Below are 25,771 nucleotides of genomic sequence, written 5' to 3'. Positions count from 1 at the left end.
GTATTATGAAACGAGTAAAGAGACTTGCCGGTAACGAGATTGAACTAGGTATTGAGATACCGACGATCGAATCTCGGGCAAGTAACATACCGAAGACAAAGGGAACAACGTATGTTGTTATACGGTCTGACCGATAAAGATCTTCGTAGAATATGTAGGAGCCAATATGAGCATCTAGGTTCTGCTATTGGTTATTGACCGGAGAAGTGTCTCGGTCATGTCTACATTGTTCTCGAACCCGTAGGGTCCGCACGCTTAAGGTTTCGATGACAGTTATATTATGAGTTTATGAGTTTTGATGTACCGAAGGAGTTCGGAGTCCCGGATGAGATTGGGGACATGACGAGGAGTCTCGAAATGATTGAGACGTAAAAATTGATATATTGGATGACTATATTCGGACATCGGAAAGGATCCGAGTGATTCGGGTATTTTTCGGAGTACCAGAGAGTTACGGGAATTCGCCGGGGAGTATATGGGCCTTATTGGGCTTTAGGAGAAAGAGATAGGAGAGGTTGGGCGCCCCCCCAAGGCCTAGTCCGAATTGGACTAGGGGGAAGGGCTGCGCCCCCTCCTTCCTTCTCTTCTCTTTTCCCTTGCCTTGACTCCTACTCCTACTACATGGAAGGACTCCTAGTTGGACTAGGAAAGGGGGAATCCTACTCCCGGTGGGAGTAGGACTCCCCTAGGGCGTGCCATAGAGAGGGCCGGCCCTCCCCTCCTCCACTCCTTTATATACGGGTGCAGGGGGCACCCCATAGACACACAAGTTGATCCACGTGATCATATTCTTAGTCGTGTGCGGTGCCCCCTTCCACCATAATCCTCGATAATATTGTAGCGGTGCTTAGGCGAAGCCCTGCGACGGTAGAACATCAAGATCGTCACCACGCCGTCGTGCTGACGTAACTCTTCCCCGACACTTTGCTGGATAGGAGTCCGGGGATCGTCATCGAGCTGAACGTGTGCTAGAACTCGGAGGTGCCGTAGTTTCGGTGCTTGATCAGTCGGGCCGTGAAGACGTACGACTACATCAACCGCGTTGTGCTAACGCTTCCGCTGTCGGTCTACAAGGGTACGTAGATCACACTCTCCCCTCTCGTTGCTATGCATCACCATGATCTTGTGTGTGCGTAGGAATTTTTTTGAAATTACTACGTTACCCAACAACTGGATCATAACACATAGTAGGTGACTATTGACTTGCAAGATAGGATCAAGAACTCACATATATTCATGAAAACATAATAGGTTCATATCTGAAATCATGGCACTCGGGCCCTAGTGACAAGCATTAAGCATAGCAAAGTCATAGAAACATCAATCTCAGAACATAATGGATACTGGGGATCAAATCCTAACAAAACTAACTCGATTACATGATAAATCTCATCCAACCCATCACCATCCAATAAGCCTACGATGGAATTACTCACGCACGGCGGTGAGCATCATGAAATCAGTGATGGAGGAAGGTTGATGATGACGATGGCGACGGATTCCCCTCTTCGGAGCCCCGAATGGACTCCAGATCAGCCCTCCCAAGAGAGATTAGGGCTTGGTGGTGGCTCTGTATCGTAAAACGCGATGAATCCTTCTCTCTAATTTTTTCTCCCAAAATGTGAATATATAGAGTTGGAGTTGAGGCCGGTGGAGTCTTAGGGGGCCCACGAGATAGGGGGCGCACCCTAGGAGGGTGGGCGCGCCCCCACCCTCGTGGACAGGGTGTGGGCCCCCTAGTGTTGATTCTTTCACCAGTATTTTTATAAATTCCAAAAATATTCTCCGTGAAGTTTCAGGTCATTCCGAGAACTTTTATTTCTGCACAAAAATAACACCATGGCAATTCTGCTGAAAACAGCGTCAGTCCAGGTTAGTTCCATTCAAATCATGCAAGTTAGAGTCCAAAACAAGGTCAAAAGTGTTTGGAAAAGTAGATACGATGGAGACGTATCAGTCCTGAAAGGTTACTGAGAGCAGGCCAATCATTGATGGTTACAAACAGCAATGCATGCAGGTGAAATTCCTACTGTCTGTGCTCATCCCACACACATACTCTGTTTCCATTCCATAGTTGTAAAAGTTCTTCAACTAATGGCCTTAGATACACATCAATGTCGTTGCCGGGTTGCTTAGGGCCTTGGATGAGAACTGGCATCATAATGAACTTCCGCTTCATGCACATCCAAGGAGGAAGGTTATAGATACATAGAGTCACGGGCCAGGTGCTGTGATTGCTGCTCTGCTCCCCAAAAGGATTAATGCCATCCGCGCTTAAATCAAACCATACGTTCTTTGTGTCACCTACAAACTCCTCCCAGTACTTTCTCTCAATTTTTCTCCACTGCGACCCGTCAGCGGGTGCTCTAAACTTCCCGTTTTTCTTACAGTCCTCTCTATGCCATCGCATCAACTTGGCATGCTCTTTGTTTCTGAACAGACGTTTCAACCATGGTATTATAGGAGCATACCACATCACCTTGGCAGGAACCCTCTTCCTGGGGGGCTCGCTGTCAACATCATCAGGGTCATCTCGTCTGATCTTATACCGCAATGCACCGCATACCAGGCATGCGTTCAAATCCTCGTACACACCGCGGTAGAGGATGCAGTCATCAGGGCATGCATGTATCTTCTGCACCTCCAATCCTAGAGGGCATACGACCTTCTTTGCTACATACGTACTGTCGGGTATTTCGTTATCCTTTGGAAGCTTCTTCTTCAATATTTTCAGTAGCTTCTCAAATCCTTTGTCAGGCACACCATTCTCTGCCTTCCACTGCAACAATTCCAGTATGGTACCGAGCTTTGTGTTGCCATCTTCGCAATTGCGGTACAACCCTTTTTTTGATCCTCTAACATGCGATCGAACTTCAGCTTCTCCTTTTCACTTTCGCACCGTCTCTTTGCATCAACAATGACCCGACGGAGATCATCATCGGGCACATCGTCTGGTTCCACTTGATCTTCAGCTTCCCCCGTTGCAGCATCACCGTATTTAGGGGGCACATAGTTGTCATCATCCTCTTCTTCTTCGATGTCTTCCATCATAACCCCTATTTCTCCGTGCTTGGTTCAAACATTATAGTGTGGCACGAAACCCTTATAAAGCAAGTGGCTGTGAAGGATTTTCCGGTCAGAGTAAGACTTCGTATTCCCTCATATAGGGTATGGACAACACATAAAACCATTCTGCTTGTTTGCCTCAGCCACTTCGAGAAAATTATGCACGCCCTTAATGTACCCGGAGGTGCGTCTGTCACCGTACATCCATTGCCAGTTCATCTGCGTGCATTATATATAATTAAGTGTGTCAAAACCATTACAGAACATCATGAATAGATAAGTGACCAAATTAATAGAAGTTCATCATCATATTAAAACCAAAGTACATACATAGTTCTCATTGAATAACATATAGCTCTCCAGAGCATCTAATTAAACCATACATTGAAACTATGTAAAAAAAATCAATACAACAACAAATGCGATCATAATCGTAACCAAGGTAACAATTGATCCAACGGCATAATGATACCAAGCCTCGGTATGAATGGCATATTTTCCAATCTTTCTAATCTTCAAGCGCATTGCATCCATCTTGATCGTGTGATCATCGACGACATCCGCAACATGAAACTCCAATATCATCTTCTCCTCCTTTTTATTTTTTTCCTTCAAGTAATTGTTTTCTTCTTCAACTAAATTTAACCTCTCGACAATAGGGTCGGTTGGAATTTCCGGTTCACATACCTCCTAGATAAAAAAAATTGATGTCGCGTTGGTCGGCATAATTGTTATAAACAATAAATGAACCAAATAGTTATAAAAGATAATATATACCACATCCGAATCATATACAGGACGAGGACCGACGGAGGCGAATACCAAAACCATCGTACTATATAATAACAAACAATAATAAAAGTAAGAAAATGCAATCATAACCGCAACCAAGGTAACAATTGATCTAAATCATACATGTAATAATTTTTTTCTTTTAGAAAGAAGATAGAACAAGAGGCTCACCACAGTGGTGCCGGCGACGAGATCGGCGCGGGCGATCGACGGCGGTGAAGACGGGGACGGGACGTGATGGACCGCTAAACCTAGACAAATCTTGAGAAAATGGAGCTTGGAGGTCGAGTTTGGAGAGGAGAAAGCTTAAGTAGTGTGGCTTGGGCATTTCATCGAACACCTAATGTGCATAGGAGGTGAGCTAGAGCACCACAAAGCCCTCCCCTGGCCGGCCAGAAAAAAACAGAGCAGTGGAGTGCTTTACTCGCGGGCGAGGGGGTATATATAGGCACCTCATTGGTCCCGATTCGTGGCTGAAACCGAGACTAAAGGGGGGAACCGAGACTAAAGGCCCCCCTTTGGTCCCGGTTCCAGCCACGAACCGGGACCAATGGATGTGGGCCAGGAGCGAGGCCCATTGGTCCCAGTTCATGTCTGGAACCGGGATCAAAGGGGACAGATGAACCGGGACCCATGCCCCACGAGGCCGGGCCGGCCCCCTGGGCTCACGACCCGGGACGTATGCCCCCATGGGTCCCGGTTCGTGACTGAGCCAGGACCAAAGGGGACAGATGAACCGAGACCAATGTCCCACGAGGCCCGGCCGGCCCCTCAGCTCACGAACCGGGATGTATGTCTCCATGGGTCCCGGTTCGTGACTGAACCGGGACTAATGGGCTAGCCAGGCCTGGACCAAAGTCATGTTTTCTACTAGTGTCGAGTTTGGGGCTGGATTGCGTCTGGAAATGTAGAAACGCTATAATCTTTGACATATAGAAATTATGTGATCCTATGATGTTTGTGAAACTGATGTGTAATTAGATCAATGATTGGTCTGTTTTACAAATAAAGGATCCAGAGGCAAAGTTCTTGACCCTGAGAACAAAGCAGTTTGCTATTTCTATCTCCCGTTTGAATTTGTAGTCTAGCTGTTGAGCCCTGGTGTGTGTGTAATGGAACCTAGTGATATATTTCGCTTTCGTCTAGCTTAGAGTGTGTGTGGTGTGAGTTGTACTTTCGAAAACCTATGGTTCCGGTAATTAAAATAGGAGAGGATGGCCTCTCTTTTGCTCAAAAAAATAAACTACTTATCATTTAAAAAGGGGGAATTTGTTATTAAATCTGGTAAATTGTGACAAAAATACTTAAATCTTAGATAGTGTCGCAAACACATTTTAATATGATAAATAGCACCAGTAATATACTTATATTGTGTCGAGAGGTTCAGATTGACACTTCGCAAGGTTTGACTGTTCATACTAGTCACCAATTTATTTATTTTTGAGTTGGTGTTACCGGATATTAATCGGCCAAGAAATGCTCAAACGGATGCTGCGAATATAGGAGCCATGTTTGGAATTCATAAATGCAAAATAATTTCCACAAGAGTTGGACGAGTTTGCTTTCAAGACATTGTGAGATCATATTTTTCAGAATTTTTCCCAGATGAATCAGACATTTGGGGCAGATCTTTTCCCAAATGAATCAGACATTTGGTTTGGGCCTTTAATGGGCCAAAACTGTAGAGAGTGGCCGCGCAGCCCTGTTCCTCCGACCGAGCCCCGGGCTTCGCGGCGACGGGGCCTCACTCGCTCGCTAGGGCTTCCATAGATTACGTAGCGGCTGCGTCGTCTCCTCCTCCACTCCGCTCTATAAAAGAGCCCTGCGTCCGCGGCGCCACTCCACTTCCACCACCACCACCACCACCGCCCGGCGAGAGGAGAGCAGAGGAGGAGCGAGCAGCCGGCGGCGAGATGATGCAGATCTTCGTGAAGACGCCGACCGGGGAGACCGTGACGCTCGAGGTCGAGAGCTGCGCGGCCGTCGACAGCGTCAAGGCCAAGATCCACGACAAGGAAGGTACGCGCGCGCCCTCCGCCTTTCGCACATGACGGCCTCCGGTCGCCTTCGCCGCCGTCGGTTGTGTTGCTCCTTTGTTCGATCGATGGTCTTGCCCCGGTTCAGAGCAGATCGACCTCCGTGACTACCTTTTCTTGGGTTAGAAAATAAAATATCATGGCTTCTCCGCTAGCTTGTCCGGCGGGTTCCGTAATCTGATGTTGGATTGCCTTGCAATTGACCTCGCGGTAGGACAAATTAGCCACCTTTTCTACGCCATCTGCCCGGATCTGAGCGGATCCTCTGTTTCTTGCTCGATTTTACAGTTTGTGGTGCTAAACTAACTGCGGACGCTGTGTTGGCTTCAATATAATCGCAGGTATCCAGCCGGACCAGCAGCGCCTCATCTTCGCGGGGAAGCAGCTCGACGATGGCCGCACCCTGACCGACTACAGCATCCACAAGGAGTCCACGATCCACCTCGCGCTGCGCCTCGTCGGCGGTGGCAAGGGCGGGTTCTACCCCACCAGGATGGAGCCTAACCTGCGCATGCTCGCGCTCAAGTACAGGCAGCACAGGCTTGTGTGCCGCAAGTATGTTCTATTCCTTGGACCATTTCTTTCACTATACATGGATTTGCCGCTGTTACATGCATGTCTGGATCACTATGAATGATACAAGCTTGTGAATTGAGATGTTTCCATTGTGGTCTGTTCAATGGGGGGATCACCGTATGTCTGTGTGGTCAATTTGGATCCATGAACTAGCTTATTGTCTTCTTCTTTTTTAAATAAAGGAGGTTAAACTAGCTTATTGTCATACCTCTTATCAAGTACAGATCGATATATGCTTCTGTTGCATGCATGCTCTGTTTGTATTTATGTGGATGTGTCTATGCATGTTAAAAGCTTGTGAATTGTGATGTTTCTCTTGTACTCTGTTTGATGGGGATGGATGCATATGTAGATCATATCTCCATGTGGTTTGGATCCAGGGAACTACTAGCTCATTAGCATACTCTCATCAAGTACTAGATCGATGGACCATTTCTTTCACGATTCATAGATATGCAGTTGTTTACATGTTTGTATCTGGATGTCTATGCATGATAGAACTTTGTGAAATGCGGTGTTTCTTTTGTGGCCTGTTCGATGGGGATGGATGCATATGTAGATCATATCTCTGTGGTTTGGACCCAGGGAACTAGCTTATTAGTTAGCATACTTTTAATCAAGTACTACTTGGACGATTTCTTTCACTATATATACATCAATATACTGTTGTTGTTTACATGCATGTTTGTATCTGGATGTCTATTAAAGCTTGTGAAATGCCATGTTTGATATTGTGGTCTGTTCAATGGGGATGGATGCATACTGTTGTTGAGGTGTAGATGGACTATTTCTTTCACGATTCATCAGTATGCAATTGTGTACATGTTTGATATTTGTATCTGGATGTCTATGCATGATAGAAGTTTGTGAAATGCCATGTTTCTTTTGTGAGCCGTTCGATGGGGATGCATGGATGCGTATGTAGATCATATCTCAGTGTGGTTTGGATCCAGGGAACTAGTAGCCTATTAGCATACTTTCAACAAGTATTAGTATTAGTTGGTGCCTTACTCTATTTGCCTTATCACAATAAGTACTAGTCGTTCACAAGATTATATCTTAACTTGTCCATGATTTTGCATTACAGGTGCTATGCACGCCTGCCCCTCAGGTCTGCCAACTGCCGCAAGAAGAAGTGCGGCCACAGCAATGACATCAGGCCCAAGGAGAAGCTGCGCCCCCACTGAAGCGTTGGAAACATAACTAGGTGACATGCGATAGCTGGATTAACTGGGAATTCAAAGTTCGGTTCGAGTCTTAGTTTCAGTTAAATGTTGCTTCTGGAATCTAGAACCCTATGCTCTTGTATCAGTTTCTCTCGTAGTACTGTCCAATTTGCTCTTGCATGAATGATGAAATTAATCAGGTATTTGAGGTCTACTAGCTTGAATGGATGATGAAGTCAAGTAATGCTCTTGCTTTCTATATTTCTGTCATCTGTGCACTATGGTTGAATCAAGTTTCTCCTGGCAGCATATTCTGCTAATTACTCCTACTTGGGAATTGCATGGTTTCGTCGTCCAAATCAAAATATGCAACGCTGCATTTGCTGCTGCATCTCTATCTGGTGTAGCATGAGCACTGTTAAAACTCTGAAGTACAAATTTGTTAGGAAACCAAATGCCACCTGCATGCAAAACAGAGTTGCAGTTCTGAAATCACATTGCATTGTCACCTTCACTGAATCCATCTATGCAGTAGTTTCATAGATGAAATTTCCACCGTCGTCCACCGGGTACATTTCGTCCAAGGGAAGGGACCATACTCCGGTGCTATTAATAGTTGCAGCCCCCTTGTGTCCATGGAGGGAACTTGAGAATTAGGAAACTGTACAGTTACAAGACATATTACCAAGCATGGAAACCTGAACCTGAATGTAAATGTGGCAGGACTGGCTAATTTGTGGCGCTTGATTCAGAGGTCCATCGTTAGCATAAACAGCAAGGACCATGTCATGTTCAGTACTAGTATCTCAGGAATCCACATTTTATAACAGCTTCTATTATATGCACTTCGGAGCCTTGGACTTTGAGTTTCAGGATAATCTGAGGGATCAGGGACGTGCACTTTTGAGTTTCAGGATAACCAACGCCAAAAGGATGCCAATGTGAGAACGAAGTAGACCCTCACTTAAGGAAACAGAAATAGGTCTTGCTTCGGTACGCCCCACTTCAGAATTTTGAATTGGGTAAATTCATTCTAGAGAATTACCATGTACATTGCCAAATCACCCACCTATGCCCTACATGGCCGACACCCATTTGCATTGCCTTCTCTTTTTTATGTTTATTTTTCATTTTTCTATTTATTGTTATGATGATTATTATCATTTTCCTTTTTATAATAAATATAAATGTTAAAAAATAAATAAATAATTTAAACACATGAACACTTTGTAAAAGTAAATGACATTTTTAAAAAGGTAAATACTTTTTTTAGTTATACGAACATTTCAATAAATATGTTAACACTTTTAAAAGTTACATGAATATTTTTTGAAAGCTGTCATCATATTATTAAGATAGATCTTTTTAGTTGCATGAATATATTTTGGAATGCATGAACATTTTTTAAAGTACACAAAAAAATTACATGAATTATTTTTGAAAATTTGTGAACACAACTTAAAAATGAATTTTTTTAGAAGTACATGGATATTTATTTATTAAATTAATTCTAATATATTATTTTAACCAAAATCACTAGTTAAGGGGATAAATGATACTCTCTCAAAGGTTACTGTCAAACCACCCTGGTGGCAAGCGCCCCTTGTCGCCACCAGAGAGTTTTGGTGTTCTTTCATGCCACAAAGAAGATGGGAAGATGTTGTGTCGCTTTGTTTCGTGAATCGAGCGCTCAAATTACAAACCTTTTTCACGGTTGTATTACTTTCGTTGAGCTTTTTGAAACTAGACCCCATTTTGAATTTTTTTTCTATAAAGAGACCTGTCTTGATGGTTTCAATGATATTTTTTTCAAACGCAATATGTACTCCGAAAAATAATAAACTTTTGCTCCCGGCAATATTATAGGTGTACTTGAAACTCCGACAAAAGTGTGTTACGTCGCCAAAACACACATGTGCTTTGGTGCGAAGCGTGCAACAAACCCATTGGAGTGTGAAGTACAACTTCACCATGCAGCATACCTTTACAACTCACACATCCATGATTCCCACACGAAGCACATGTCGTCCACAGGTAGCACAACCCATGCATTATACTTCGACGTATTAAAGTACATGAGAAAAAACATGCAGTAAGAAACCAGAAAACAAAAAAAAAAACATTGAAGCACTTCACTTGCCTCACTTTGTGCGCTCCATGCCAAGCCACCACGCGGCACACCATCCAAGCACCCCATCCTCTGATAAGTCCACCGAGGGGCATCCCTAGTTAGAACCTGTTTGAGATTGCTCCGCTTCGTAAAATTCAGTTTCGTTTTAAAAAACAGACCCAAAAAGGGCGGCTTCACGATGTTCCACTACGCAAAAAAAAACTGAAATGTGGGGTACAACTGCCTATTTTTTGTGAAGCTCTTCAGGGGTTCGAAAAGAACTCTAGTTCATAGAGTCCTCATGGTGTTGAGAGAGAATTATCAGTGGATATCCCTTTGTTTCTTCCCATGTCACCCAATTAAATAGACTTTTCCCATCAAAATTTTCCATTCTTAAATTGGAGCTAACAGGAAGACCAAACAAGATAAAATGCTCTTTGGTGGAGTTGGAACTCCTGGGAGGAATTACTCCAAAGTGGTTTTGTTGGAGGGAAGTTGATTTTGATGGTGGGGCAGTCCCAAATAGGCTCTTAGTTATTGTCTAGTTTAACAAAATTCCAGAAAAATGCATTTATCTTAATGAGCCACAATGAGTGCAACACGGGCAATTCTAGGCTATTGCTAAGTGACGCATAGCACAAACAAACTTATTTTATATTTTTGGATAAAAGAAAACTTAGTTTTTTTGCGGGTAAAAGAAAAGTTAGTTGATGCTCATAACGATGGGAAGTGCCATACGCCCAAGCGTGCATCATGTGAGTAGGCCCATTTTCTGGGTATCCAGGCTGATTTTTGACGGTTTGGTTTCTTTGTATTACTTTCATTAGGCAAGGTACTTATGTTTTGTGCTCGTTTTTTTTTATTTCAGGTTTTTTAATTGTTCTTCTCATTTTATTTTATTTTTCACTTTTTGTACATATGGATATTACTTAAATTATATGTCGAACATTTTTAAAAATATGTGACAAAACCTTTTCAAATACACGGTGCACAAATTTTGAATACATGATTAAATTTTTGAACACTTGATGGATATTTTTCAAATACACGGCAACCAATTCAAAATTCACAACGATCATTTTTCAGACATTTTTTTGAATAACAACATTTCCTTCTCAATTCTTAAACTTGCTTTTACCAAAAAAATAAGGAATAAAGAAATAATGTACTGGTTATTAATAAAAAATGTACTATAAATAGAAGATTGAATGGGTATACAGAATGTACGTACATACGATGCCATACAATATGAGTTTCCATAAATGTACAAAAGACTGTCATGCCCTTCTTAACAAAGAAGCTCTAATTCACACTGTTGATTGTCAAATGGGGTAAACTGAAACAGAACATGCAAGTAATATGTCACACTAATCAGTTGCTTGGAAAAAAAAATGAGACTCTGTATTTGCTGCCACACATGGAAACAGTAGAACCATAGATGGAATTTGTTTAGGAGCATGTAAAACAGAGTCGAAGCACTGAAATCGCTTTACCTTGTCACCTTGGCAGAATCCATGCTTGTTGCCACATATATACACTACTGCCAGCCCTTGCCGATCAGATCATACGGTAGCGCCTTGGTAGATGAAATTCCGGGGACCATACTAGGAGAACTTGTGTCCACAACTGGAGAATTAGGAAACTGTGCAGTTACAAGACATACAAAGCATGGACACCTGAACCTGAATTTAAATGTGGCAAGGCATATCCATGCTTGTTTCTGGCACCTGATTCAGAGGTCCATAGTTACAGCAGGGAGATGGGTTTGTGCACTGCCGCGTAATCTAATAGCGTAAACATCACAGCCCTTAACCGTATCTAGTCTAGAACCGCAAGGACCACGTCATGTTCAATACTTTCTCTTTAAACTAATATAAAAACGTTTAGATCACTACTTTAATATTCTAAATATTTTTATATTAGTTTACGAAGGGAGTACTAGTATCTAGTGTAAAACCGCAAGCCACATAACCGCCTTTTTTTATGTATCCGAAGGATTCAACACATGCACTTTCTTGAGATAAAGGCCTACTCAGCCGAGTTGCGACCCGTATCTTCAGTGAAAAGTGAAAATGAACAATCTTGCCAAACTTGGTGGTCAGCAGCGAGCCAGGTAGTACTTTGAGTCTCTTCTTGGAGCAGCTATCGTTCTGTTCTGTTCTCTTGGGTAGGCGACTAGAAACCCTAAGCCGCGGCCAGGAGGGTCCCTCCGCTTCGTTGTTCCGGCGGCTTCCCTGCGTCGGCGACCTCGGTCGTCGGTGGTGAGGGGAGTAGCCGGAGCTACTCGTCTGGATCGTGTAGCTTTAGATTATGCCTTAATAGCTTAGGTTTTTCGGTTGCTCATCGTCTTTGTTTCGGCGACAGCGATGGCGGCTCTGAATAAACAAACTTTATATCTGTCCCCAACGAGACAATCGGTCCTATGGATGGGGATAGATTTGAAAATCAGTCTTCAAGTGAGGATGGTGGCAGCTGCGTCATCCTTGTGGTGGACCTGTGTCCTCGGGCTCCGCCGTTGCGACGACGTTTGCTCCAACGCCGACGCGGAGCTTGGTAGATAGTCCAGGAGTTATCTGCATCGACAACATCTGAAAGACGAAACGTGTGCTGGGTTCGTGTTTGATGGATGGCAGATATGGTTTCCTCCTTTGACATCACATTCGTGGTGGAGTGTCAGATCTGAAGTTCGATGACGTGTCCGGAACGTTGTTCCAGTCTTATTCGTTCAACGACAATGACTTCATTTTTGGTGAGACACCTTGGAGGTCCATAAAACTGCATATCAGCGATGGAGCCGCGTGAAGCTCAGGTGAGAAGGGGATCCGTTATTTTTTCCTTTGGTGACTTCTATGGTTGTGCCGGAGGCAGATGACGGACATTGATGTCAAACTCAAAGATATTATGTTATCTTTTCAGTTTTACCATATTCACTTTTACTTGACTTATATTTTGATTTTTATGATATAAATGAGTCATATTTTATCATGAAAAAAAAGACAGCTAGCCAGGTAGACTTGCCAAAACGAACGATGTTCATCAGGAATTCAGGACACGGCCGAGGACTTTGCGATTTCTGATCTGATCCGCGCACCAAAAATGGAAAGATGCAAGTTTCAGGAAGGATGTGATCGGAGTCCAACCCGGCCGGCGGCTCCGTCGCCTTCCTACAAAAAGGCCCTCCACCCCCCGGAACAAACCCAACACCCAACCCGTGAGCACGACAAGCGATCATGGGGAGCAGCACGTCGTCCACCCGCCGCGCCGGCGGCGCGAGCAAGGCGCAGCGCTCGGGATCCCACGAGGGCACTCACGTGTTCGAGATCTCAGGCTACAGCCTGTTCCGGGAGCGGCTGGGAGAACGCGGGAGCGTGTCGTCGGCCGAGTTCGCCGTCGGAGGCCACGACTGGCAGATCCAGTTCCGCCGAGAGCTTCTCAAAGACTACGCGGCGGTGCTCCTCCTGCTACGGAGCAAGAACGGGGACGCCAAGGTGAGGGCATCCTTTCGGCTCAGCCTGGTGGACGTCACCGGGCGCTCGCCGCCGCACACGATGGCGAAGACGCACGAGTTCGATACCGGCGGCAAGAGTTTCTCCACCGGCTTCTACCGGTTCATGGAGAGGGGCGAGCTAGAGGCGTCGCCTTACCTTCGCGACGACCGCCTCACCATCGAGTGCGTCATCAGCATTCTCAAGGACGCGAGGCCGTTCGTCGATGACGTCGCCGACGCCGAGGTGCCGCCGTCCGACATCGCGGCGCATCTCGGGAAGCTGCTGCAGGGGAAAGAGGGCGCCGACGTGGTTCTCGAGGTCCAAGGGGAGGCCTTCCACGCCCACAAGCTCGTGCTCGCGATGCGGTCGCCGGTCTTCAAAGCGGAGAGCTGTATGGCGCCATGAGAGGAGAAAAAGACACGGGTCGTATCACCGTCATCGACATGCAGCCGGCCGTGTTCGAGGCCCTGCTCCATTTTATCTACACCGATTCGCTGCCCGCCATGGTTGATCCTGGCCGTGATGACTACAAAGAGATTGTTATGCATTTGTTTGTCGCGGCGGATCGGTATGCCATGGAGAGGCTCAAGGTCATATGTGAAAGCATCCTCTGTAAGAACATTCATGCAAAGACCGTGATGACCTCGCTAGCCTTGGCTGATCAGCATCGCTGCAACAGGTTGAATGATGCTTGCATTCAGTTCATTGCCTCCTTGGATGCAACGGAACTGGATGATGTGATAGCGAGCCAAGAGTATGCTGAGCTCAAAGCAACATCTCCTTTGGTTTTAGTTGAACGAATAGGCTCGGCAAATCAAAGTCGTCAGTTCATATTGGTAGTTTAGTGCAAACAGTAAGATATATCAGGATGTAAGTTAGTTTTACTTAGTAGGCTCGATCGGCAAACAAAGTCTTTATTTCATATTGGTAATTTAGTCGCATAAATAGCAACTTGATATAGTAGTACTTCTCTAACGAGTGTCTTGATTGGAAAAAATATGTTTGGTGCTTCAGGAAGAGAAGTAGTTTTGTTTTGCCAACTATTTTATCGATAAAGCCTTTTACTTCCGCGTTCCGTTCACAGCGGCTATCCCAACCGCTCGCGAGCGCGTGTGGATCCATGCTTGTGTGGACCCGCAGCCCATGTGGCAATTCTCTCCGACCCCACCTCACATCTTTTCCTAAACAAATACGCCAGGAATACAGAGACCATTCCTACCATACATATTCAGATACGAGCGGCGGCCCATACCTGTGCTGTGGAAACGACCCCACCCTGTGGGAGGAGCAAACCATTCAAAATTTGAACAGCTCCCAGTTCCTGACTAGAGCTCCGAGATTTCGGAGAGAATTCCGCAAAAGATCTCCCGTCCGGCGATGGATACGCCGCCGCCACGGATGGTCCTCGCGCCTGGATCGTTCACCCAACTACTTCTAAGGTATGCTCAAACCCATTGTCAATCCATTCAAATCTTTGTTCCTCAACGATTCATCTCGCATGCCCTCCGGCGGACAGCTTCTCCTCCATCCCTTCCCAAGATCCAAATCTCTGTTGGACCCAGCAAGAAGAACAAGAGTATGTGGGAGAGACAGATTGGACGGAGGGCGGAAACCATTGCGGGGGCGGCATCGACACCGAGGATCAATTTCAGTCCTCTCCCACCATACCAGATCCAACTTCCCCCATCTATGAGGCCGACGGCGAGGTGAATTGTGAGAACGACGATGCCAAGCTCCGCTCGCCAACGCCAGAGCTCCGCTCGCCAACGCCAGAGCTCCGCTCGCCAACGCCAGAGCTCGATGGATACACTTGGTCAGGAGATGAATGCTTGGAGTCGCCGTTGTCAGAGAAAACCAACAAGCCAAACCTGGTTCAGTCAGACCAATCTCGTCCTAACCAATGTCCATGGAAGAGAAGGTAACCACATCTGCCGCTTAGGTCTCCATGTTCTTTTCCTTTGCATCCTGTTGAATGCTTTGTGGTTACCGATTACAAGGAGTTGCATACTGCACTAACTTATCAGCGATTACAGTCAATATGGTGGTTTTTTCAGTGAAAGAAACTGTGTCTATATGCAACTCCAATCACTGCAATATTTACATTGCAGTAGAGGAAGCTGGGACTGAATCTGTTTTTTGGACTTTGGATTCTAATCTGGGTTACATACTGAACTTTTTGGTCTGAACCATTTGTAGCTTGTGTGCATATCTCGTTAATCATATAACATTGAGCAGCCATAAAGTTCAGAACTCCATGAACTGGTAACTGCTGTATGTGCAGTATGGTTAGTTTTACATGCGAGGAATTATGGGTTGTGACAGCTTTTTATGGTCATCTAGGACTCCAAATAGCTCTGCAAAAATCATATTGAAACTTAGTCTTTCATGAAAATGCAGATAAGATTCGCCACATAACTCAGTCTTGACGAAAAAGGGTTTCCCCCCGCTTTGTATTCCAAAGCAACCAACCGATACATCCAAGGATAGGTGCTGGGGCGGAAGCAGCACAATCACACCCAAAAGAAACGAAAGAGAAACAACAAAAGAAAAGAATGCCGACAACGGCGGATCGACGGAAACGAAGAAGCTTCACAACCACTGCGCTCACCGAGGGTCTCCCACCAAGCTCCAAGGCTCCGAAGCACCGGTACCAATCAGCACCTCAAGAGGGACCGCGACGAAGACGACGCTGCTGCCAAGGGTTTCCCCCGGTACCCGACGAGGTGAGGGGAAGGGTCGCCCCTGACGCCCTCCAGGAAGGTCCGGCGACACCCACCGGCGTCGCCGCGTCGGTGTCGGACAGGCCGACAGGGGTTTCCCTCGATCCCAACCTTCACCTCGGGTGCTCCAGAGCCTGCCACCAAACCGACCACCAACTTGCGCCACCATGGTCAAGAAGCCTCCACGCCGTCTCACCACGGCACCACGAGGTGAGGTCTGCACGACAAGGGATAGGAGCCGGGACTAGGGGCCGCGGCACCGTCGGCACGCGGGAGGGCACAACCTCCACCGTCAACAACGGTAGCCGACCGGACACACAAGCAGGAGCTTACCAGGCCCGTGTGCCCACAGGCCCGGCCGGGAACTCCATTCCCGGACAGCTCCCGCCATCGCGCTGCAGCCGGCATGCCATCGGCATCGCCGCCCCCCATCCAAGCCGCTCCTCCTCCTCACCACACAGACGACGACGAAGCCACGCCGGGGAGCCGGCCCGCTAGGACCCAGATGGGGCCCGCCGGGCCCAGATCTGGGCCGGGGTCGCGACGACGGCCACCCAGCACCACCACGCCGCCCCGCCGCCAAGGAGCGGCGCCGACACCACGCCAGCCGCCGGCCGCCGCCGCAGGGCAGCCGGACCGCAGCCACGCCGAGCTGCACCGCCGCCGCCTCCCTGCCCCGGGAAGGGAGCACGCGCGCACGGGGAAGGGAAGGCCCGCCGCCGCCGGAGCCACCCGGGCCAGCGCCGGGGGCGACCACCGGCGGCGGCGAGCGGACAAAGGGGGAACGGGAGGCCCGCGGAGGAGGGGCGCGAGCTCTGCCCCGGCCACCTCCCGGGGAGGCGGCGCGAGGTGGGTCTGGACGGGGGAGAGGGGAGGGAGGAAGGGGGCGAAGGTGGAGCGCGGGGCCGGCGGCCGGCGGCGGCGGGAGGGCCGGCGGCGGCGGGAGGTGGGGAGGGGGAAACCCTAGTCGCCTAGGCCTTCCACCCGCTAGCTAGTCCCCCGCTAGATTTTCTCTTTTTCACATAACTCAGTCTTTCCCTGAGAAGTTTACTTCCATTTCTGTCAGGATACGTCGTGGGAAAATACCAGATCAGCGGCAGCCTAAACAGGGAAGGGTCTGTGCGCTCGAAAAAGCAATGCGTGAATTTGTTCAAAGGAAGTCTGGACAAGTTGTCGCCCCTGAGATTGGAAGAGAGTTCGACTCACTTGCGGAGGCATTTGAATTTTATAATCTTTATTCTTGGGAGATTGGGTTTGGCATCAGATATGGTCAATCTAGGACAAATGCAAAGAAGAGCAGAACCGTTCAGGACATCGTTTGCGGCTGTGCGGTAAGTATAGACAGCATCAAGTGATTCTTTGGATGACATGCTTCTTAGCCACTAAAAAATACTAATGTTGCACTACCGTTATAATTTCAGGGAAGTCCAAAGAAAGAAAACACAAAGTCAATAGCCTGCAACTGCCAAGCCTTGATCAGGCTACACCGCACAGCCGACAATGGATGGTATATACATGATTTTAGATCTGAACACAACCACCATTTGTCCTCATCGTGTGGCGAGAAACTACATTGGCCATCACACAGGAACATTGACACACACACAAAAGATATTGTCAAGCACTTGAGGAGCAACAACATTGGGATAACCAAGGTTTTTTGTGTCATCGCAAGCTTCTTTGGATCAATGGAGAGTGTACCATTTAACAAGAGAGCTCTCAAGTACATGTGCAAGAGGATGAACCAAGAAACTGCAGATGATGACATAAGGAAAACAGTTCAGCTCTTCTTTGAACTTAAGAAGAATGACCCAATGTTTGCTGACAGTGTTCTTGTCGACGGCGACAGCAAGATTCAGGCTCTTATGTGGACCAATGGAAGGAGTAGATACCAATACAAAATGTTTGGCGATGCAATCACATTCGACACAACATATCGTACAAACTAGTACGATATGCCATTCGGACTATTTGTTGGGGTCAACCATCATTTCCAGAGCATAATATTAGGAGGCGTTATGATGAGGAACGAGAAGCAAGAATCATTCGAGTGGGTATTCAAGGAATTTGTGTCATTAATGGGAGGTAAAGCACCGGTAACTATCCTAACAGGTAAATAATTGGAGCCTCCTAATGCATTTCAAAACATGTAATTTATCTTGTACCTTCATTATGACCATAAAATTCCTATCAGACCAATGTCGTGCCATGGAGTTGGCTATTGCTGAAGTATTGCCTGGAACGAAGCACCGGTGGTGCAAATGGCATGTGTTGCGTCGTGCAAAGGAATCCCTTGGCTCTGTATACACACAGAACAAAGATTTCAGGGATGAACTACACAAGATATTGGAATATATGCTCACTGTAGAAGAGTTCGAAGCAGCTTGGGCAAAGTTGATTCAAAAGTATGGTCTTCAGGAACACCCAATGTTGACACAGATATACGAGCTTCGACAGAAATGGGCAAAGCCATATTTTGCAGGTGTATTCTGCGCGAGGATGACAAGCATCCAACGGTCAGAGAGCGCTAACCACATGTTGAAGAATTTTGTACCTGCTGGTGCCTCAATGCACATGTTTGTTAGGAACTACCAGAAACTTCAGTTTGACCGTGATTCAGAAGAAAATTTTGCTGAGAAGAAAAGCCACTTGGTGTGTTTAATGGCCTTAACTGTACTAAATACTAAGTACTTAGCTTTCTTTTTCTAACTGTTGGGACAAACAATTCTGACTATAATTTTCATTGTTCTTAATATAGGTGAGCACAGTGCTCAAGACCGGTTTGCCTATGGAGAGGCATGCTGCGAAGGTTTACACACCTGCGCTGTTCAAACAGTTCCAAGAAGCATGCTTCAAATCTGCATCCTACTACGTCGAGAACACTCTGGTCATGAACGATACATATTGTGTCACACACCTTTTTGCAGAGCGGAGAGAGAGCTAGTGAAAAACATCTTACAATGTCAAAGTGCATCAACCTGAGAATATCTTCAAATGCGAGTGTGGAATGTATGAGCATATGGGTTTGCTCTGCTGCCATGCGATCCGGGTAAAATGTTTTCCTTAAAAGGTTATGTTAGAATTTGAAGACCATTACTGAATCTATTTAAAACGTGCTAACTAATGTTTCAGGTAATGGCACACTTGAAATTCACGAAGATACCAGAAGAGCACATCATGAGGAGGTGGACTAAAAACGCATGTGAAGATTTACCTGAGCACTTGAAAATATATAAGGGACGCAGCCCTATCCTGGAATCAACTACCTTCAGGCATACAACACTTTACACAACAGCTCTTGATATTGTAAGGATGGGTGACAGCAACCCTGAGGCCTTCGACCTTGCAATGGTAAGGCTGTCAGATGCAAGGGATGATCTCAAAGAAAAAGCAACTGAGAAAGATGGCAAAGGACTAGAGGATATACTAGGTAAAGAAAACATTGATATCAACGGGGTTGATGCAGGCGACACTAATCTCAAATCATCAATGAGGATAGAATCTCGCAAGAGAGATCGTGGGCGACCTACCAACGCAAGATCTAGGCCAGGCTATGAAGTGAGCAATCCAAGAACCAAGTTTTGTAAAACTTGCAGGGGAAAGGGACACAGCTCTGGGAAGTGCCCAACAAATGACGGATCAAACAAGAAGCAGAGGAAAGAACCAAAGTGCGGGAAGTGTGGCGTACTTGGACACATCAGGACACAATGCAACAGAACATTTGAATCGTGGTTTAGATGAGTAGCTTAACAAATCAAAGCACTTCGGACATAAACTCAATGTCCTGATGTGTATTGGAAATGTAATGATGATCCTTGAATTCCATATCTTTTTAAACAGACTGCTTGTCAGTGTGACAGCGTGTTATGTGACAGATGTTTCATTATTATGTTTGGAAATCTGATTAAGATCATGGAACAAACACAGATGAAACTAAATGACTGTGCAAAATACAAGTTCTTCTGTTCTGTTCTATGATCGGAAACAACATGAATTGCTGGGCATGTAGTACTTCCAGATGTGTTTGTTCTAAAAAGATGACATTCCATAAATCTCAGTACTTACTAGAAAGAATGGCGCACTTAATTTGGAGCACATATAGAGGTTAATGGACTCGTTATCCGTGAATTCTTCCGCACTTAGAGGTCGACCAGAAGTGAAAATATCATGTTCCATAATATTTAAAGGAATTTTTACAAATGCCTGTGGCGCATTTAAGGTCATGCGAAATCAATCTCCTGATAGAGGCACTTTATCCATCTACCTTCTGCGCTTTATATGTCAAATGTATAGAATTTTCTCGAGTACTTTGCTAATGCATGTGGTGCACTTAATTATATGACATGCAGTGCTTATTCACATTTCGCACTTTATATACGGCTTAGCAAATGAAATTTCCACTTAGGGTAGGAGAAGTTATTCATGGCTGCTACGCACTTCATATGTCATACATACAGAACTTTTTCGAGCGTACACAGGATCTTGAGTACTACGCTAATGCATGTGGTGCACTTAATGAAATGACATGAAGTGCTTATTCACCTTTTTGTCATTTCGGATTGAAACATTGTTAATGAACGTTGTGCACTTGAGATGCCAACCCGAAAGAACTTTACTGCCCTTCATACCATTTTTTGTAGTACTGTTCACGAAGAGGGAGGCGCACCTAATGTATAATTCACTAAGAACTTCTCAACGTCGGTTGGGACGATAATAGAATTTTTAGGTTTCAAAAAGGACTTAAAAAAGAACCTCAGCATTTATGTTTGAAACATCATTCACGGACGTTCCGCGCCTGAGTTGCCGAACATACAAAACTTTAACAACGTCCATATGAATCTTAGTACTTTACTAGCAGGAATGACGCACTTAAGTTAGACGACACGTAGTGCTTAATGTAAACTTATTAGTGCATGACTTCGCACTTAGAGGTCGACCAGGGAGGACTTACCAAAGAACCTCATCATTTATGTTGCACTCGAGTTGCAAAACAGAAATAACTTTAACAACATCCATATGAGTCTCAGTACTTTACTATAAAGAATGGCACACTTAATTTGGAGCACACGTAGGGCTTAATAAGTTCTCTGTGCATTCTTCCGCACTTAGAGGTCGACCAGAACTGAAAATACCGTATTCCATAATATTCCAAGGAACTTTTACAATTGTGTGTTGCGCATTTGACGTCATGCAAAATCCATCGCCTGATAGAGAAACTTTATCCATCTAGCTTCCACACTTTATATGTCAAACCTATAGAACTATCCCGAGCGTACATAACTTCTTGCGTACTTTGCTAATGCATCTGGTGCACCATAATATTCTAAGGAACTTTTACAAATGCGTGTGGCGCATTTGAGGTCATGTGAACTCCATCGCCTGAGAGAGACACTTTATACATCTACCTTCCGCACTTTATATGTTAAAAATATAGAAATCTTCGCGAGCGTACGAAACTTCTTGAGTACTTCGAGGTCATGTGAACTCCATCGCCTGAAAGAGACACTTTATACATCTACCTTCCGCACTTTATATGCCAAACATATAGAAATTTTCACGAACATACGCGACTTCTTGAGTACTTCGCTAATGCATGTGGTGCACTTAATTATATGACACACATCGCTTATTCACTTTTCGCAATTTATAAAGGGCTTAGCAAATGAATTTTCCATTTAGGGTAGGAGAAGTTATTCATGCACGCTCTGCACTTCATATGTTATACACAGAGAACTTTTTCGAGCGTACACAAGTTCTTGACTACTCCGCCAAGGCATGTGGTGCACTTAATTATATGACACGAAGTGCTTATTCACCTCTTTGTTAATTCGGATTGAAACGTTGTCAATAAACGTTGTGCACTTTTGATGCCAACCGAAAAGAACTTTACTGCCATTCATACCATGTTTTAGTACTTTCCACGAAGAGGGAGGCACACTTAATGTATAGACCGCTAATAACTTATCAACTTTGGTTAGGACGACACTTGAACTTTTAGGTTTCAAAAAAAGACTTAGCAAAGAACCTCATCATTTATGTTTGAAACATAATTCACGCACGTTCGCACCCAAAATGAAAATACCGTAATACATAATATTACAAGGAACCTTCACTAATGCGTATGGCGCATTTGAGGTCATGTGAAATCCATGGCCTGAGAGATACACTTTATCCATCTGCCTTCCGCACTTTATATGTCAAACATATAGAACTTTCTCGAGCGTACACAACTTATTAAGTACTTCGCTGATGCATGTGGTGCACTTATTTGTATGACATGCACTGTTTACTCATGTTCCGTACTTTATAAAGGGCTTAGTGAATGAATTTTCCACTTATGGTAGGAGAAGTTATTCATGCACGTTGCCCACTTCATATGTCATACATAGAGAAGTTTTTCGAGCGTACACATTTTCTTGAGTACTACGCTAAGGCATGTGGTGCACTTAATTATATGACATAAAGTGTTGAATCAATTTTTTGTCATTCAGGATTGAAACATTGTCAATGAACGTTCTGCACTTGAGATGCCAATCAGAAAGAACTTTACTGCCCTTCCTACGATGGTTTTAATAACTTTCAAAGAGGGGAGGCGCACTTAATGTTTAAGTCACTAAGAACTTCTTAACTACGATTAGGACGACACTACAATCTTTAGGTTTCAAAAAAGACTTAGCAAAGAACATCATCATTTATGTTTGAAACATCATTCACGCACGTTCCACACCCGAGTTGCCAAACAGAAAGGAATTTAACAATGTCCATATGAATCTTAGTACTTTAATAGAAGGAATGTCGCACTTAAATTAGACAACATGTAGGGCTTAATGTAAAACCTATTCGTACATAATTTCGCACTTATACGTCGACCAGGAAGGACTATCCAAAGAACCTCACCATTTATGATTGAAACGTCATTCATATGAATCTCAGTACCTTACCAGAAAGAATGGCGCACTTAATTTGGAGCACATGTTGGGCTTAGTTAATTGAAAAGTTATATGTGCATTCTTCCGCACTTAGAGGTCGACCAGAAATGAAAACACCGTATTCCATAATATTCCAAGGAACTTTTACAACTGCGTGTGGCGCATTTGACGTCATGTGAACTCCATCACCTGAGAGAGACACTTTATACATCTACCTTCCGCACTTTATATGTCAAAAATATAGAAATTTTCGTGACCGTACGAAACTTCTTGAGTACTTCGAGGTCATGTGAACTCCATCGCCTGAAAGAGACACTTTATACATCTACCTTCCGCACTTTATATGTCAAACATATAGAAATTTTCATGAACGTACGCGACTTCTTGAGTACTTCGATAATGCATGTGGTGCACTTAATTATATGACACACATCGCTTATTCACACTCCGCACTTTATAAAGGGCTTAGGAAATGAATTTTCCACTTAGGGTAGGAGAAGTTATTCATGCATGCTCTGCACTTCATATGTTATACACAGAGAACTTTTTCGAGCATACACATGTTCTTAACTACTCCGCCAAGGCTTGTGGTGCACTTAATTATATGACACGAAGTGCTTATTCACCTCTTTGTTAGATCGGATTGAAACATTGTCAATAAACGTTGTGCACTTTTGATGCCAACCGGAAAGAACTTTACCGCCATTCATACCATGTTTTAGTTTTTTCCACGAAGAGGGAGGCACACTTAATGTATAGACCGCTAATAACTTCTCAACTTTGGTTAGGACAACACTTGAACTTTTAGGTTTTAAAAATCTTATTCATGCATAATTTCGCACATATATGTCGACCAGGAAGGACTAACCAAAGAGCGTCGCCATTTATGTCTGAAACGTCATTTATATGAATCTCAATACTTTACCAGGAAGAATGGCGCACTTAACTTGGAGCACACGTAGGGCTTAATTAATAGAAAGTTATCTTTCAATTCTTCCGCACTTAGAGGTCGACCAGAAATGAAAACACCGTTTCCATAATATTCCACGGAACTTTTACAAATGCATGTGGCGCATTTGAGGTCATGTGAACTCCATCGCCTGATAGAGACACTTTATCCATCTACCTTCCGCACTTTATATGTCAAACATATAGAAATTTTCGCGAGCGCACAAAGCTTCTTGAGTACTTCGAGGTCATGTGAACTCTGTCGCCTGAGTGAGATACTTTATACATCTACCTTCTGCACTTTATATGCCAAACATATAGACCTTTTCACGAACGTACGCGACTTCTTGAGTACTTCGCTAATGCATGTGGTGCACTTAATTATATGACGCACAATGCTTATTCATATTCCGCACTTTATAAAGGGCTTAGCAAATAAAATTTCCACTTAGGGTAGGAGAGGTTATTCATGCATGCTCTGCACTTCATATGTTATACATAGACAAATTTCTCAAGCGTACACAAGTTCATCAGTACTCCGCCAAGGCATGTGGTGCACTTAATAATATGACACGAAGTGCTTATTCACTTCTTTGTCAGTTCGGATTGAAACGTTCTCAATGGACGTTGCGCACATGTGATGCCAACCGGAAAAAACTTTACCGCCATTCATATCATTATGTAGTACTTTCTACGAAGAGGGAGGCGCACTTAATGTGTAAGCCACTAAGAACTTCTCAACTTCGGCTAGGACGACACTTGAATATTTATGTCTAAGAAAGGACTTAGCAAAAAACATCATCATTTATGTTTGAAACAAGATAACCTTGTAGAGGCTCGCTAGGGACACAGTATTTGTTTATGTATTCACACATCGTTTATGTATTCATGCACACACTTTATATGTCAAACATATAGACCATTTCACGAACGTACACAACTTCTTGAGTACTTCGCTAATGCATGTGGTGCACTTAATTATATGACGCACAGTGCTTGTTCACCTCTTTGTTAGTTCGGATTGAAACATTGTCAACAAACGTTGTGCACTTTTGATGCCAACCGGAAAGAACTTTACCGCCATTCATACCATTTTTAGTACTTTCCACGAAGAGGGAGGCACACTTAATGTATAGACCGCTAATAACTTCTCAACTTTGGTTAGGACAACACTTGAACTTTTAGGTTTCAAAAAAAGACTTAGCAAAGAACCTCATCATTTATGTTTGAAACATAATTCACGCACGTTCGCACCCGAGTTGCTGAACAGAAAGAACTTTAGCAACGTCCATACGAATCTTATGACTTTACTGGAAGGAATGGCGCACATAAGTTAGACGACAAGTAGGGCTTAATGTAAAACTTATTCGTGCATATGTCGCACTTAGAGGTCGACCAGAAAGGAGGTATCAAAGGACATCATCATCTATGTTTGAAACGTCATTCACGCATGTTTCGCAATTGATTTGCTGAACAGAAAGAACTTTAACAACATCTATATGAATCTCGATACTTTACTAGAAGGAATGGCGCACTTAGTGTGGAGCACACGTAATGCTTAGTGGAAAAGTTATCCGTGCATTCTTCCGCACTTAGAGTTCCACCATAAATGAAAATATCGTATTGCATAATATTACAAGGAACTTACACTCATGCGTGTGAAATCAATCGCCTGAGAGATACAATCGCCTGAGAGATACACTTTATCCATCTGCCTCCCGCACTTTATATGTCAAACATATAGAACTATCTCGAGCGTACACAACTTACTGAGTACTTCGCTGATGCATGTGGTGCACTTAATTATATGACACGCACTGCTTATTCACGTTCAACACCTTATAAAGGGCTTAGCGAATGAATTTTCCACTTAGGGTAGGAGAAGTTATTCATGCATGCTGCGCACTTCATATGTCATACATGGAGAACTTTTTTGAGCA

At 44.5% G+C, this 25,771-nt stretch overlaps 2 protein-coding genes and 1 pseudogene across 3 annotated transcripts; all 3 read left to right on the top strand.

The window, feature by feature from the left end:
• Positions 1 to 5,645: 5,645 nt before the first annotated feature.
• Positions 5,646 to 7,897, top strand: LOC123190429 (ubiquitin). Its single transcript, XM_044603067.1, has 3 exons — positions 5,646 to 5,877; positions 6,236 to 6,449; positions 7,558 to 7,897. Exons 1-3 carry the CDS (start codon positions 5,772 to 5,774, stop codon positions 7,655 to 7,657), a joined length of 420 nt encoding a protein of 139 aa, XP_044459002.1. The 5' UTR covers positions 5,646 to 5,771; the 3' UTR covers positions 7,658 to 7,897.
• Positions 7,898 to 12,976: 5,079 nt separating this feature from the next.
• On the top strand, positions 12,977 to 14,108 carry LOC123191887 (BTB/POZ and MATH domain-containing protein 2-like; annotated as a pseudogene).
• A 341-nt stretch (positions 14,109 to 14,449) lies between these two features.
• Positions 14,450 to 19,914, top strand: LOC123190425 (protein FAR1-RELATED SEQUENCE 5). Of its 2 annotated transcripts, none has more exons than XM_044603064.1 (7): positions 14,450 to 14,673; positions 14,751 to 15,152; positions 17,021 to 17,285; positions 17,376 to 18,066; positions 18,149 to 18,606; positions 18,713 to 18,963; positions 19,087 to 19,914. In XM_044603064.1, the coding sequence occupies exons 1-4, from the start codon at positions 14,612 to 14,614 to the stop codon at positions 17,901 to 17,903; spliced, it is 1,257 nt and encodes a 418-aa protein (XP_044458999.1). In that variant the 5' UTR covers positions 14,450 to 14,611; the 3' UTR covers positions 17,904 to 18,066; positions 18,149 to 18,606; positions 18,713 to 18,963; positions 19,087 to 19,914. The 2 variants fall into 2 exon arrangements, with proteins under 2 accessions (XP_044458999.1, XP_044458998.1); XM_044603063.1 differs by having other exon boundaries at positions 18,713 to 19,003.
• The last annotated feature ends 5,857 nt before the right edge of the window (positions 19,915 to 25,771 follow it).

Source organism: Triticum aestivum, chromosome 2A (genome assembly GCF_018294505.1).
Source record: "Triticum aestivum cultivar Chinese Spring chromosome 2A, IWGSC CS RefSeq v2.1, whole genome shotgun sequence".
Taxonomy (NCBI): domain Eukaryota; kingdom Viridiplantae; phylum Streptophyta; class Magnoliopsida; order Poales; family Poaceae; genus Triticum; species Triticum aestivum.
The sequence above is the reverse complement of the archived record's forward strand: the minus strand, read 5'-3'. Positions and strand labels throughout refer to the sequence as shown.

Excerpts from the sequence above, each read along its gene's own strand:
- LOC123190429 (XM_044603067.1), top strand. The coding sequence starts at position 5,772 with ATGATGCAGATCTTCGTGAAGACGCCGACCGGGGAGACCGTGACGCTC. Across the intron at positions 5,878-6,235 it reads CAAGATCCACGACAAGGAAG|GTATCCAGCCGGACCAGCAG; the intron begins GTACGCGCGCGC and ends ATATAATCGCAG. Across the intron at positions 6,450-7,557 it reads CACAGGCTTGTGTGCCGCAA|GTGCTATGCACGCCTGCCCC; the intron begins GTATGTTCTATT and ends TTTGCATTACAG.
- LOC123190425 (XM_044603064.1), top strand. The coding sequence starts at position 14,612 with ATGGATACGCCGCCGCCACGGATGGTCCTCGCGCCTGGATCGTTCACC. Across the intron at positions 14,674-14,750 it reads TTCACCCAACTACTTCTAAG|CTTCTCCTCCATCCCTTCCC; the intron begins GTATGCTCAAAC and ends TCCGGCGGACAG. Across the intron at positions 15,153-17,020 it reads CAATGTCCATGGAAGAGAAG|GATACGTCGTGGGAAAATAC; the intron begins GTAACCACATCT and ends CATTTCTGTCAG.